Source organism: Psammomys obesus, unplaced genomic scaffold (assembly GCF_907164565.1).
Source record: "Psammomys obesus unplaced genomic scaffold, mPsaObe1.curated_primary_1811, whole genome shotgun sequence".
In the NCBI taxonomy this organism is placed as follows: domain Eukaryota; kingdom Metazoa; phylum Chordata; class Mammalia; order Rodentia; family Muridae; genus Psammomys; species Psammomys obesus.
In genome coordinates this window covers 6,952,226-6,967,002 of record NW_026591918.1, presented here as the reverse complement: position 1 = coordinate 6,967,002, position 14,777 = coordinate 6,952,226, and the positions used below count along the sequence as shown (strand labels likewise).

The following is a 14,777-nucleotide window of genomic DNA, read 5'->3' as shown; positions in this document are numbered from 1 at the left end:
ACACACACACACACACACACACACACACACACACACACACACACACAACATATACACATTATTTTTAAAAGCAAGAACCAAAGTGGGACCCTTAAGAATATTTAGATCCAAGTCACATTGCAGCTGAATAAAGGTACAGAGGTTGCTTCTACCTGTATGTGTCTAATAACCTGATGGAGGGATCCAAAAGGAGGGCAGATGAAGCCTTAGTCCTGTGATTCAGAGTGGTAGACCCATGCTTGTCCCACCTCCTTGTTCTCTCTTTTTGGCCTGTGCTTTTCATCTTTCTGCCATGTCTCAGTTATCAAGTAGCAACTGCACAACATCACCCTGAGGAGGAAGGATGGGGTAGGTCTATACAGGTGAATTTTCTTTCAGTGACAAGAGAAAGTCCAAGAAAAATACCCATGAAACATCCCTTCTGTGCATTGACTGCTCATGGCTCACTGTGCACAAAGAGGCTCTAGAAGCAAGTCTCTAATAGAGCATAGTGCCGGATGGCTGTGGTTGGCTAGGACCACAAATGCTGCAAGGGAGGTAGTTCCCTTGAACCAAGTCGGTTGTCAGCATGGGTGGGGAAAGGGAAGAGAATGGCTATCTCCCAGCAGCTGCCAGTTTCCCTCCGAAGTACAATAGAACCTTGATGCGCATTGATCTGTGAGTGCTTCCTGAATCCAGAGGTGACTTCCCTTTCTGGAACCAAATACCACACCCTGTTCCTCAGCAGCTGACTCCAGCACAGCACACACCGAGAACACACTCACTATACCCGAAGCTCAAAGCATCATCACAATGTGAACACATTTGTTTAATCTGGCTGAATCTGGAAAGGAACATTACACAGCCCCCAGCTACCCACCCCAGAACCAGCCCCTGCCACTATCCCCTTCAGCAAAAACATCCACCACCCTTAGAGAAGTTGCCAGAAAGTAAAACCAGCCCTGGGTTAGATTCCATACACTTGGATGAAGGGAGTAGGGATGGGGCATGTCCATTTTTTTCTCAATACTTCATAGGACAAATGAAAATTTCCAGATGCATCTGCAAGACCAGAAACAAAGGCTTGAGAGGGACAAAGGTGAGCTCCGATGTGCTGAGGACTTTGAAAAGAAGTAGCTGTGAGGTCAGACTCTTCTGGCATAAACCGGGATACTGCTCCCTACGTAGTCAACGGTGTCTGTTGCAGTTTGTTTTCCCTCAGTTTCCCTGTCTGTAAATAGTTTGCTATTTGAAGTTCTTGAGGCTGGGTCAAACTACAAATGAAGCTTATTCTGAGCCTGGATGATGGGTGGGCTCCATAGCAATAACTGCCCAGAGCAGCATCTCACGGCTTAGGCAGCTTCTCTGTATGTGGTACTGATGGGGCCACCTGCTGATTAGCAGGTGCAAGTATACCCTTGCAGGTATCCAGAGTGAGCATCCCAAGGTCATCCTTTATTTCATTCTGTAGCTTGCTTTGTTTGCTTTGTCTCTCCACGGTGCTCACTGATCACAGTCTAACAGGTCCACTCCTTTGCCAGATTTTGTTTTAGAGGGGATGTGAGAGCTGTTTCTAGGCTCTTCCCTCAGCAGCTCAGGCTGTATTTGGCTGTTAAATTGGAAATGCCATGGTGATTTCACTGAGTGAATGGGTTGTATCACCTACTGTGGGCTTAGACCTGTGCCCAGATCCACTTAGTTCAGAGCAACAATATGTCTGGGCACAACTGCTCTTAACCAATTACCATATCAGGAGCAGGGGCAGGTAGGGCAACTAAGGATGGGGTGTGGTGAACTGTGAGCTGTGACCTGGGGTTCCTGGTGAAGGAAACTAAACCTTCTATGGAAAGAAGCTTGACTAACTGTCTCTCTCGAACCTAAGGTTTCTTCCTAGTGGGTATGGGTCTGAACCAATCTAGAGGATGAACATGGGCCACCCAGAAAATGCAGGAGTCAGGCAAAGGCACTTCTGGCACAGTTCTCAGTGGTGAAGGTCAGAAGGAAAAGATGAGACACGTGAGGAACCAGAAGAGAATGTAGAAGGATCACAGCATGCCTTTGCTGTGGACTAATGAGTTAAGATACTTGAGTGGGTAGGCAGTCCAAATGCCCAGCACCCATCGTATCCCTTGCAGTGCTCATGTGCAGAGGAAAAAACGTGAAGGGTCATATCCTGGATTGACAGGGATCCAAAATAGGCTGCTATTGGCAAGGCAATGTAGAGAGTACATATGGGAGGCATATCACCAAAAGCTCCTCCCACCCTTTCAGGGTTACCTTTCAGGAGAGCATCAAAGCCCCTCTCTCCTCCGTTACGTCCCCTCATGTGTGACCAATATAAGTAACTCGTGGTTTTATGAAGCAGAGGCTGGAGCTGAAACTGTACCGCCCAACTTATTTGTCCCGTCATCTCTCTGGCATGCCCAGTAGGACCTGTGAGTGCTCTCTGCCCAGTCACTATTGAAGGACGATCAGATGGCAGTATGTACCCTTCAGTACTTCAGCATGGGCTCTCTCTCTCTCCAGGTTTTTCTCAAACAAGTTTGTCTTTAGCACTTGATTGCAATTGTCTGAGTGAATGTGGCCTGTGATTGTGCTGTCTTCCTGTGTGGCGTGTGGCTATGTACCCTTTGACTGTTAACTAGTACCCTTTGGGGTTCTTCATTCAATGTTTCCTCTTGGTTTTCTCTACCCTTTGCAGTATAATGAAGAGCTTCACTACGTGGAACCTTGTCTGAATGGAACCCTGGTGCAAGCGGACAGGACCAACAAGGAGGTAGGGGCTGCCTTAGGGCAAAGGCATCAGCGATCTGGAGATACCCCAGTCTGTACCAAAGTCAATCTAATAAAATGGATAGCTTAACAGTCCTATGACTATTTAAAAAAAAAAATTTAACTGTAAAAGCCCTCACCACAAACACATTTCCAGGTCCAGATAGTTTCACTACAAATTTTGACCAAACACTTTAAGAATTAATACTAATTTTACACAACAGCCTCTAAAAAGCAGAAAGGGTGTATTCTAGGTTCATCTCTGTTGCTATGATGAAGCATTCTGACTAAAAGCAATTTAGGGGAAGAAAGATTAAATATAGCAGTTTATCATTTAGAGAAGCTGGGGAAGGGACTTGAATTAGAAACCATGAAGGGATACTGCTTGCCTTTCACTCACACATCCGTGTGCTCAAAACTACCTGCCTAGAGAGTGGTGCCAGCTCACAGTGCGGTAGGCCCTCCCACATCATTTAGCAATGGAGATGATCCCTCATAGATATGCCCATAGACCAATCTGATCAAAGCAAGTTCTCAACTGAGACTTCCTTATCACATGACTCTAGGCTGTGTCAGGCTGACAGTTAAGGCCAAATAGAACGTATTAGAAGATGACCCTCACCTTTTTGGTTTGTTTTTTTTTTTTTTGGGGGGGGGTAGGGGATGTATTTCTCTGATAAAACAAATAACGGTAGAGGAAAAGAAAACAATACTACACCACTCGGTTAGGCTTGGCTCAGGATATGCAAGACTGCTTCCGCATCAGTGTCAGATCAATCAGTGTGATCTGCCATGTCAATTTGGTCAAAACCCAAGACTCATCTGTGTTTTTATATATTTTTTTAACACCTTAGCAAAGTAAGATGAGGTATAATTTCCTCACCTCAGTAATGACCTTGGTGAAGGTTTGACAGCTTGACTTTGTTTAAAACTTTATTTGACTTGAAGTGTATGGATGTTTTGCCTGCATGTATTTCTGTGCACTATATGTGTACCTAAGACCCACAGAGGCCAAAAGAGGGCATCAAGTGTCATAGAGTTGGAGTTAAAGATGGTTTTGAACCACCATTTTGGTACTGGGAACTGAACCCAAGTCCTCTAGAAAGGGAGCCAGAATGTGCAATTCCCAGAACCCAAGTTAAAGCTGAAAGGCCAGATATGGTATTGCACACCTTATGATTCCAGTACTGGGGTAGTAGACAGTGGCAGAGCTCTGGGACTCACTGGACAGACAGCCTAGCTTGCTTGGCAAATTCCAGACTAAGAAGTCTCTCATGCGTTCATTCTCTCTGTGTGTCTCTTCCCTCTCCTTCTCCTTCTGTTCTCTTTCTCCTTCTCTCTCTCTCTTTCTGTCTGTCTCTGTCTCCCTCTCTCTGTCTCCTTCTGTTTCTGTCTCTCAAAAAAATAATGAACAGTATCTGAGAAATGACAGCTGATGTTGTACTCTGGTCTCTACATAACATGTACACACCTGTAAACACCTGTGCACCTACAGGTACTCAAATATGCACATATACATACAAGCCAAAAAAGAGGGTATAAGGAGACTAAATTAGGTGTAGTCAGTATGTCCCGTATGAACACATATTTAACAATGCCAAGAGTTGGCACTGGTGGAAAGAAGAGTAGACACAGAGATAAATGGAACAGAAAAAAACACAGACATGACACCCACATAATCATGCCCAGTTTGGTTTTGAAGAAGTTACAAAGCAGTTTGGGGAAGGAAGGCTGTCCTTGATAGTTAATGACAGTGAAGCAACTCATCATCCGTAAATAAAGCAAAAATCCGTAATTAACCTTGACCTAAACTTTACAGTTTATGAAAAAATCTATCTCAAGTGGCTCACTAAGTCAGGTAAAAACCATTTAGCTATAACAGTCTCTGGACAAACAACGGTGAAGATTCAGGACGTAGGGCTAGGCAGATTGCAGGCTTGGCATGACAGAGGTACTTCAGTTGTGTTAGAAAAGTGCTGGTTGCAGTTTACTTCGTGACGGCAAAAAGCTTCTTTATATTTTGAGATTGACCTCAGAAGACAAAGTAGCGTTCCATTGATATCTTAAGCCGTTTTAAAGTAGAGGTGAGTTCTGTCAATCAATTCGAACAGGTTTCTGCCTTTGTCATCAGTTCAGTGTGGGCCAAGTGCCTGCAACACTCATTCACCAGCATGGGACTCGGACATTCATGAAAAGCAAGGTGTAAACTTACATATACTCATTTAACTGTTGTTCCTAGGGACATAATACTGTATCTGAGGCCTCAGACCTGTTGTCTGGAGTCATATCCTCTCCCTAACTGTGGTTCTTCCATGGGGTTCTGATAGGCCAGGGATCCCATCATTAGTCACTAGGGATGGAGTGGCAGACAGCAGACAGTCCAGCTGCCCATACTTGTGGGTGAGGGATGGGTCTATGTTGGGCAGACATGCCCATTTCTACAGGGAAAAGACTGCATCCAGGTTAGGACAAGAGTTAGATGGTTCCTAGAAGTGTAGATGAATGAACAAATGCATGAGCTGCTTGAAAAAAGATTTTATCAAGGTTTGTTGTTTTGTTTTGTTTTGTTTTGTCATTTCAATAGAATGTCTGAAAAACCTTGACAGTAAAAGTTGGAATTTTTCATGTTTTTGCCATTTGTTATCATGTATTATTCAAAATGGTGAAACTATAATGTCTTGTCATATAATCAAGGATAACCAAAATGTGACAGGGGTTGGGGTGAAACTGGGTAGTTTCAGATTGGCGTTTCTCTGTAGTCATTTCCTATCTAATGCTCTTGATGACCGCTTTGAGCATTTTCCTCACTCTTCTCATATGGGATATTCGGACATTGTCAGCTGTGTAGGACTGGCCGTGTAAGCAGCAACAGCTGTTGATTTTGACCAGCACAGTCAGATGTCCTTGGGAAGGCTCCCATGCTTCCTGACAAGTTCAGGGACAGTGGGCTGAGACTGTGTCCCTCTACCCCACAACACACACACTTTGCACCATGTGACCTTTTCCATGGCGGCCAGGGAAGGTTCAGCTACCCAAAGGGTAGCTTCTGAAAGGTCACCTAGGAACATGCTGTGCTGTAACTTTGACCAGGGGCCTGAAAATCAGAGCGTGGTCACTTAAATCAAAACAGCATTTAATACAATTACTTAAAAGGAATGTGAGGATCTTAGGGTGTCTTAAAACAAGGCAAGGAGAGGGTGGAAATGTTGGTTGGCTTTGATCAACACAGGCTTCCTGTGAGTTTTGCATAAAATAAATAGCCACCAGCTCAGCATCCCTGGACAGGGGTCTGGAGGATCTCTTTAAGTGGTTGGTTTTGTCTTCTAAAGGTGTGGTTTTCTGTCTGGAGAACATTTGGCTTTGCTGTTTTATATACGAAATAACTGACTGGTATTTTCTTTAAGGAAAAAGAAACCATGACAAATTGGGTGAGTCTGGAGTTCAAATATAGAATTCAAACAAGAAAATTCACAATGTAATCTACTTCAGGCCTTCTGAACCATTCATCAGACCTTGAAACGAACCTCCCGTGGTCTCTGCGGGGAGCAGAGGGAGGGTAGGAGGGAGGAAGGAGGGTGATATGGTTTTTCTCTGGTTTTATAATGAAGATGTCCTGAAATCTGCCAAATTTCATGGTTCTGTTTAAGATTCATCTGTGAACTGGCTGTTGTAAAATCAGCTGAGCTTAAAAGACCCATGACCCCCATCTTCTCTGGCAGCTCTCATCTCTTCCCCTGGCATCAGTAGACACCAAAGCTCTTTGAACTAGCAAAAGGACCCAGCAGAGTTGTGGGGTTTTCCACGGGACTGTTTCTTCCAGTCTGAGTTTCATTGAAGGGGGACATGCTAGCATGCTAAAACATCCTGCCTCCCATGTCTGTAGGAATATGCACTGTGCAGTATACAGTGTTGTGAGGGGGCATGTGAACGAGAAGCTTTTCTCCATATAAATAAATGTTGCCTGTTCAAACACAAAAGGAGACAAGGTTTGTTGAGGGAACAATTGTAACTCACTCTCATTACATTCAAAACTAGTAAAAGGTGTAAGAATTGCATTGCTTTTTAAACATTATTAGTGCCTAGAAATAACTTAAGTAGAAAAAAAATGGGAACAATTTAAATACAGTTGTATAGAAATTCTAGATCTAATCATTTAATATTCAATGTATATAATTTAATAAAAACAGCTTCAAACAAGAATAAAGAATACACACAGAAATAGAGATAGATATAGACAGAATAGCAACAGTGTACAATTAAGAGTTAAGTACTATTGTGAAATGACTGTTTCTGTTTTGCTTGTTTTAAACTGTAAGAAAGAGGAGGGAGAAAGGAAGGAAGGAAATGTAGGGCATGGTTTGAGAGGTCCATCTTACATACTTCTGCTTTGTTAGAGTATCTTTATATTGAATGCACAATTATTTTGCAACTGGGAATACATATTTTAACAGTACTTCCACATTATTGAAAGTCAGACATAGATTTGAAACAACCATTTTGTAGAATGGTAACTACTAACCCATTCACCTTCTTACAGATCTTAGGACAATTTCTAATTTTCAGATATATTTTCTTTTTCTAAAGGGAAAATTTTTGCTTGTCAAGATCAAGAGATGGCTCCACATACTATTAAGTCTACATTACCAGGTTACCTGAAATTACTTAATAAACCATGATTCAGGTGGTACATAGTACAAAAGAAATCCTGTGGGGCAGCTTTTCAGAGAAGTTTTTTAAAAAGATGATCTGGGGGCTGTTTTTGTAAGAGAATTTTTCTGGAAGTTCTTCAAATATTACCCTTAGATGTGTGTGTGTACATATGTGTATGTGTGTATGTATGTATGTATGTAGTTGATCAATTCACTCATGTAAAAGCAGCCAAATTGCTATCGGGGACTATCTATGTTAGGCTGTGAGCCAACATATAGTTTGGGTTAAAACCATCAATATGGGGCGGTTTCATTGTCATTGTATTTATCTCTACTTTGTTGTACTGGGATTAATGTGAATTTTTTATATGAGTCTAGACTGGATGCCAGGAACTTAAAGGCAGAATGGTAAATATTTGCTATTTTTTGGTGGGAGGAGGCAGCAATGAGTCTCTTTTATAATGACTGGGTTTTGTGATTGTAGCACAACAGCAAACATAAACAGTACATAATGAATGGTCTTGGCTGTGTTTCAATAAAACTTTATTTTCAAAGATGGAGAGTAGATGAACGTGGCCCGTAGATGATAATTTGCCCATAGTCGGTGTAAACTGCAAATGAGCCTAGAGGACAATGTATGCTACTAAGTGCAGATTTTGCAGAACTCATATTCAAACCTTTCTGAGTGGAGCACATGGAAGCCAGTCACTTTCAATTCAACCCTTAGCAAATGAGGGTCTATGGAGGATTTCTACCTTGGATAGAATTTCCACTTTGAATAAACACACCAATTAATTGATTTCTTAATTTCACTGTGCATGTATTTAACTGGAAGACAAAAACCTATGTATAAACATTGTACATAGAAATTACACATATATTATTTCCATATACATATGAAATAATGGTATATAGCACAATATAGATATAGTACTTTAGGAATTGGAAAACTTGTTAGAGTCTCATTATTGCTATCATTATTGTTAGCAATTTACACATTGGGAGTTCTAGTCCTCAACATATTTGATCAGCTCATCAGACAGATGATTGAAACATAAAGATGCTGAATGACTTGCGCAAAAAACATAGTATGAATACATCAGTCATACACATCTCAGGAGAACAATATCATCTGCCTATTGCCTTGCTGAAAAGGTGGAGTTATCTTTCTTACACAATTCTATATTATTTCATTATTCCACAGTCTTTCCTTAGAGAGAAGAAAAGCCCAACTTTGAATTATGAGTAAAAAGTATGCCACGTTTAAGCATAACATGACGAGTGATGTTTCATGACATTCTTATAGTGCTATGATATCCATCTTAGCAAGAAAGAGCACACTTGTGTATGGCAATTTCTCATTACTTCCACTTCGGTGGGAATCTACTGAGCCCTTTATTTTGGATTTCTCTGCATGTGGATAGGCTTCCTTAAACTCTCTCTGTCTCTGTCTCTCTCTGTGTGTCTCTCTGTCTCTCTCTGTGTGTGTGCGTGTGTGAGTACATGGCTGTTTTATTGCTTCCTGGCTGTGAACTGGTAGGATTTCTAGTTAAGGAGGAACAATGACACTGTGGCGCCTACTCTTTATAAATTCTATTTTCTGGTCTCCATGCTTCCAGGGACCATGGCCTGATTTGAAGTGTGGCAACCACTTGCCTGGGGTCTGTCTTGGCATCCTGTCAAACATGCAAGCTACCATGTTGCTATCTCAAATTCTCTGGATATCTGGGGAAGCATTAATGAAACTGATCACACCCTGAGACCCTAACGAGCAGCTCTGATCAGAGTGCATGCACAGATACCAGAGGAAGACACCCAGTGCCCTCTACCATTCTTAATGCTGTCACCTTGAGACAGGGTCTCCTCACTGGATCTAGAGCTCACAATGGCTGTTGGTTGGTTGGTTTTTGTTTGTTTTGTTTTGTTTGGCTAGGGCGATATCCAGCAAGCTCCAGCAATCCTGGAGCTTTCACCTCTTCTCCCAGTATTCAAGTTTACAGACTCACGTGGCCATGCCCAGCCTCTCTGTGTGAGCTAAAGAGGCAACCTCAGGCCCTCATGCTTGTGCAGCAGTCTTAGTCCCTGGCCATCTCCCTCACTGACCTTGGGTATTCTTTTCTTATTTTAAGATTAATTTATAAACTACGTGTTTATGTGTTGGAGGGGGGGCGTATGTGCATGTGAGTTGTGGATACCCATGGCAGACAAAAGGATGCATGAGATCTGGAGCTAGGATTGCAGGCAGTTGTGACCATCCCAGTATGGGTGCCGGGAACTGAACTCAGTTCTTCTGGAAGAACAGCAGGTTTTCTTAGTGCTGAGCCATCTCTCTAGCCCCAATCCTTGGATGTTTTTAATGGACTCATCCATCTTCTGGGGTAGAAGGGGCTGTCATTTCACAAGTATTTACCCAACAGTTGCAGAGATTTTGCTTTAGAATTTGCCACAGTCTCACCTGTATGTCCTTGGCCATCAGCAACCAAAACATGACTACAGTTTACACAGCCCAGTTCAAGGGTCATGCAGCAGAGACTTGTTGACAGAATTCTGTTACTATGGAAGGAGGCTCTGGAACTTACTAGTCAGTACCTAGTATCTGAAAGAAAATGAGTCTCACATAAAAATTCATGTTAGTGTTATGGCAAATATCTCTGATGGAAGACATGAAGATACAGTGACCAGGATGTCTGACTGCATCTTAAAAGCCATGATTTCTCTGCAGCTCTAGCTGCCCTGGCTGTTGGATTAGAAACTGACTAGGAGATCTGGAGTGTATTGGATTAATAGAAATGTGCCCCCTCCAGCTTGGGCTGTGACTCCATACTTTGTAAAACCTTACTGTATCTCCCCACAATCTGCCCATCACATCCTTTATGGAAGGAGATCAAACTACAGATCTCATTTTATGTTGGACAAACCAAATCTAGGATGGCATGCTCAGGACCAAAGCAAAAACCTACAATAAAAACAACCACTAGAAAGATTCATATTCACTTGCATTTTTTAAAATCAGAGAATGGCCAAAATTCCACACAGGTGCAGCCCGTGTGGTTTGGATTAGATGGACCCACACAACAAGCTTTTGATGGACGATGACCTCACATATATCATATCAACAGCCTGTGTGTGACTATGCTCTGCCTGCAACTACGACAACTGTGGCTTTCTTCACATATGCTTCATGTGAATAAGTTAATGAGTTAAGAATGATAAGTTAAAAAACAAACATGGCAGACAAACCAATGCCCCTTCTCCTATATGCAAATTCCCCCATTAGCACTGGAAAGCAGCCCTGTGGTCTGTCTTCCAGCTTTAATTATTCTACAGGATAAAACCTGTTGATAAACCTGGTTGGAATGAGCTATGAAAAATCACTGGCGGTCTTAGGCAGGCATGATTTCATTCTGTGCTTTTCTCAGGCCTGAGTCTGGGTGCCAATCCATCTGAACATCAACCACCTCTCCCATCACATGGCACAGTGGGAGGCATGCAGCATCTCTGCCCCAGCTGTGACCACTGAGCCTGGGGAGGACCCAGATGCCAGACCCATACTCTGTGCTCCACAGGCCAGGGTCCCTGGCAACCTCATTCAGTAGGCCTTGGCACTGCCCCCAATTGTCAGTTATTTAGCCTCCCCAAACATGGTAGGGTTGGCAATTTATGCTGAAGGCATTTTGAGGGAAGGGTCCTGTTGTCTTGGCCCAGAGATGCCAGTGTGATGTGTGGCTTCTCACATCCTGGGAGTGGGATGGTGAGAGATGAATTACTTCCATGGGTAGAAGCCTGGAAATAACGCCGAAGGCATCTGGGCATGGCAGAGAGGCTTCTTCCTTTTCTTGCAGAGGGAAGATGTTCTTTTGTTGTGAATTTCTAAAATATTTGCCTGGAGTCTAGAAGCTTTTTTGGGCATTTGCTTCAAAATCTCATTGGGTTGAGCTAGATTAACCTCATTTAACAGCCAGCTGGGTCTCGAAGGGAACATCCAGCATGGATCAGCATGTCCTATCTGAATTCTCATTATCGTTCTACTCAGGGGGCAGAAGCCCAAAGCCTGGCTGTTCCTCAAGGACCAGTTTGGGATCTGTACACTGCTGAGTAAAGAAGATAATGAGATGTGCTGTGATGGACCCAGGGAGCAAACTTAAAAACAGAGCCTCTGGCTCTTCTTAATTTGGGTTTTTCTTTCTCTTCAGTGTGATGTAATTCTTGCTCTCTGTTTTCGTGTGGTATGTGTGTGTGTAAGGAGTTGCAGGCAGAAGCAGTGGGCCTTACAGGAGCAGTTTGCCAAAGGCAGCTCAAAGTGACATCCAGAGATCTAGAGTGTGGTAGCTTGAATAGGTGTGGCCCCCACAGACTCTTGTGTTTGAAAGCTTGGTGATAGGGAGGGAACTATTAGGAGGTGTGGCCTTGGAGGAGGTGTGGCCTTGTTGGAGGCAGTGAGTCCCTGGGGACAGGCTTTCAGGTCTAAGAAGCTTAAGTTTGGCCAGTGTGTCTCGGTCTCCTGCCACCTGTGGATTGAGATGTAGAACTCTCAGGTCCTTCTCCAGGACGTAGTCATGCTTCCCACTGTGATGGTGATGGACTAAACCTCTGGCACTGGAAACCAGCCATCAATTAAATGTTTTCCTTTACAAGAGTTGATTTGTTCATGGTGTCTCTCCACAGCAATGGGAGCTCTAACTAAGACATGGAGCATCTCAGATTTGTTCCTTCTGAACTTGTACTTGATCACCCTGCAGAGAGGATTCATTTCTGCATTGCTTACCTGATGCCTGTGAAAGCTAGTGTTTTGTTGGGGTATGCCCTCTGTGATGTCCACATCATGTCCCTAGATCCTTATATAATTGTGGGCTTTTTGGGAGTTGAGACCTCAAACAACACATTTTCATTGTAGGTGTGTTGTGAGGGATACAGCCTGGTCTTATTTGATTGTATGTGTCTGTGTGTTTTGACTTAAATTTTATTTTCTGGATTTCCATTCTGATTACCATAGTCATGAAAACTGATAGCATTATCAGCCTGACAAAGACCCAAGCATAGTTTATAGGGTTTTGAAAGGATGGGGCAAAGCCAAAAGAGGCCTTTCCTTTATTTCCAGATTTCTACCTATGGGAGCTATTTTGTCTCACTGTCCCATTCCCAGGAGGTGATAGCCTTCATCTCACACTGGCCTGTTTCTAGGAAATGCTTTCACCATCATGTACCAATACCAATTTATCTGGGCCTGAGATTCCCCTTATAAAATGAGCGGCATTTTATGACACACAGGGCCTTAAAGCTTGGAGCCATTGGGTGTTTTCAGCAAGTTTCCTGGGGCTCAGTGGCAGTCTGTTCACCAGCACAGTTAAATACTATAGCTCAGATTCCCAGCAACCTTCAGTTCTGGCAGCTCCACTTGCATTTGTGTGAATATAGGCACATTATGAGCATGGTACTCCAGTCTCTTAGCATCACTGTCCACCAAAGCCCTAAGAACTGGAGGTAAATGACTGGCTCCTTTGAAGGTTCAAAATGGTGCTTTCATGGTTTGGAGTTGTTTTCTTTTCTTCTTTTCTTTCTTCCTTCTTTTTTCTTTTTCTTTTCTTTTTTTTTTTCATGACAGGTTTTCTCTGTGTAGCCTTGGCTATCTTGGACTCTCTTTGTAGACCAGGCTGGCCTCGAACTCACAGAGATCTGCCTACCTCTGTCTCCCTGAGCGCTGGAATTACAAATGTACACCACCATGCCTGGATTTAGGAGTATTTCCTAAATATGCTTTTACCCTGATCTCTCACACAAGCTAATTTTAAAACTATAACATCAAGTGAACTGTGGAGGATACTTTAGGCAATTGCTGGTTGAAGAGAAATTCTACTCTCTGTTGCCACAACCCTGGAAACTAAAGCTAGGCATCCGTGAACACTGGTAAACATTTGTGTAGAGACGGAGACCAAAGCACTGTGTCTAGAGGCAGCCCTTTCTTACCACCCCTGTCTTTATGTGGCCTAACTTAAGCCTTTGCAGCCATCACGGTGGGCCACAGAATTTTCAGTACTGCCAAAGTCTGGTTGTAGTTAGCAGCTACGAAATATCATGTTGGTGCTTCAGTCTCACTGGAAAGGCAGAGTCTGAAGAGGGCTTAGGGTCTTTCTATCAGTAGTGAATGTACATACAGGAAGGGTTTTCTTTTGTGAACCAGTGGGTTGTGACACACTGAACAACCCACCTTTCATCTGTCTGCTTGCTATTCTTCCCTGCTGTTGCTCATATGCTCACCTGAATCCCCTGCCAGGAGCGGAGCAGACATCATCCATACTTGTGGACTTCTGGAATCGTGAGACAAATAAGCCTCTTTCCTTTATGAATTGCTCAGGAACGGGTGTTCTGCTAGAGCAACAGAACATAAGAAAGCATAAAACAGAATAGCAGGGCTTCTTGATTATTGAATTTAAAGATGTTGGTGATGACAGCAGAGGATTAACTAAAAGTCGGACCTGTCAGAGCATGGGACATGACTACACAGCTTGCACGAGCAAGAAAGCTAACTCCAGATTTGTGCTCAGTTTTATTAGCTCTGATAATAGATATTCCCTTTTCCACCTCTGTTTGGGAGCCTTCAAAAGGTATTGAGATGATGGTACTAAGAGCAAGAACCCTCAACTAGGGCAGAAAAATTTCAAGCTACATGGGCTGAGCTTTCAGTTTTAGGATGCCTCCTCTTCATGATCATTTTTAAAGGCACTACTTGGTTTCTTCCCACCTTGTAAAAGTTTATCTTACCAGTAGAAATCTTGGTTCAGACCTTGTGAGAGGCGTGGATCAGAAACTCGAAAACGCACCAGTCTCACAGCCTATGAGTTCAGAGTGCAGCTGAAGAAGCAGCTTCTGCCGTTGTCTAGATGTGATGAAGGTGGAGGCTTTGGTAGATGGTCTCCTCTGCTCGGTGTGGCATCAAGATCGCTGAGTGTGTGGGCAGAAGTGGTCACTGTGGGGGACAGGCAAGCTTTAATATGCTCTATCCTAATTGGTCGGTCAGTTTCATTTGGAATACATGCCAAATTGCTTAGGGGGGCAGGTTGGAAGCTGGCTCTCCTGCCCACCCAGCTCCTTGGGATCCTTTTGGGTGGGTCCAAGGGAGAAAAAGTATTGACCTTGCCTCCCTCCAGGTGGGACTGATGAGCTTTCCAAACACCATCCTTCCCATCAGCTGTTGTTAATTCTTCTGTTTGCTACCACCTATCCAGTTCTTTCTTTGCTTTATTATTTTTATTTTTAGTTAATTAATTTTAATAATTAAATTAATTTTTAATTGGTTAATTAATTTTTTTGACCTGTTGACTTTTTTTAATTTTTTTTTGTTGTTTGTTATTATTAGGTACATTTTATTAACTCTGTATC

At 43.0% G+C, this 14,777-nt stretch overlaps 1 protein-coding gene across 3 annotated transcripts in view; it reads left to right on the top strand.

Moving 5' to 3' along the window:
- The window catches only part of Cacna2d3 (calcium voltage-gated channel auxiliary subunit alpha2delta 3), an 818,761-nt gene that overhangs the window by 381,295 nt on the left and 422,689 nt on the right, over positions 1 to 14,777 (top strand). For all 3 annotated transcript variants that reach the window (XM_055612383.1, XM_055612382.1, XM_055612381.1), the window contains exon 9: positions 2,681 to 2,755. In XM_055612383.1, the coding sequence (XP_055468358.1) occupies positions 2,681 to 2,755 (75 nt within the window). The remainder of the gene's footprint in view (positions 1 to 2,680; positions 2,756 to 14,777) is intronic.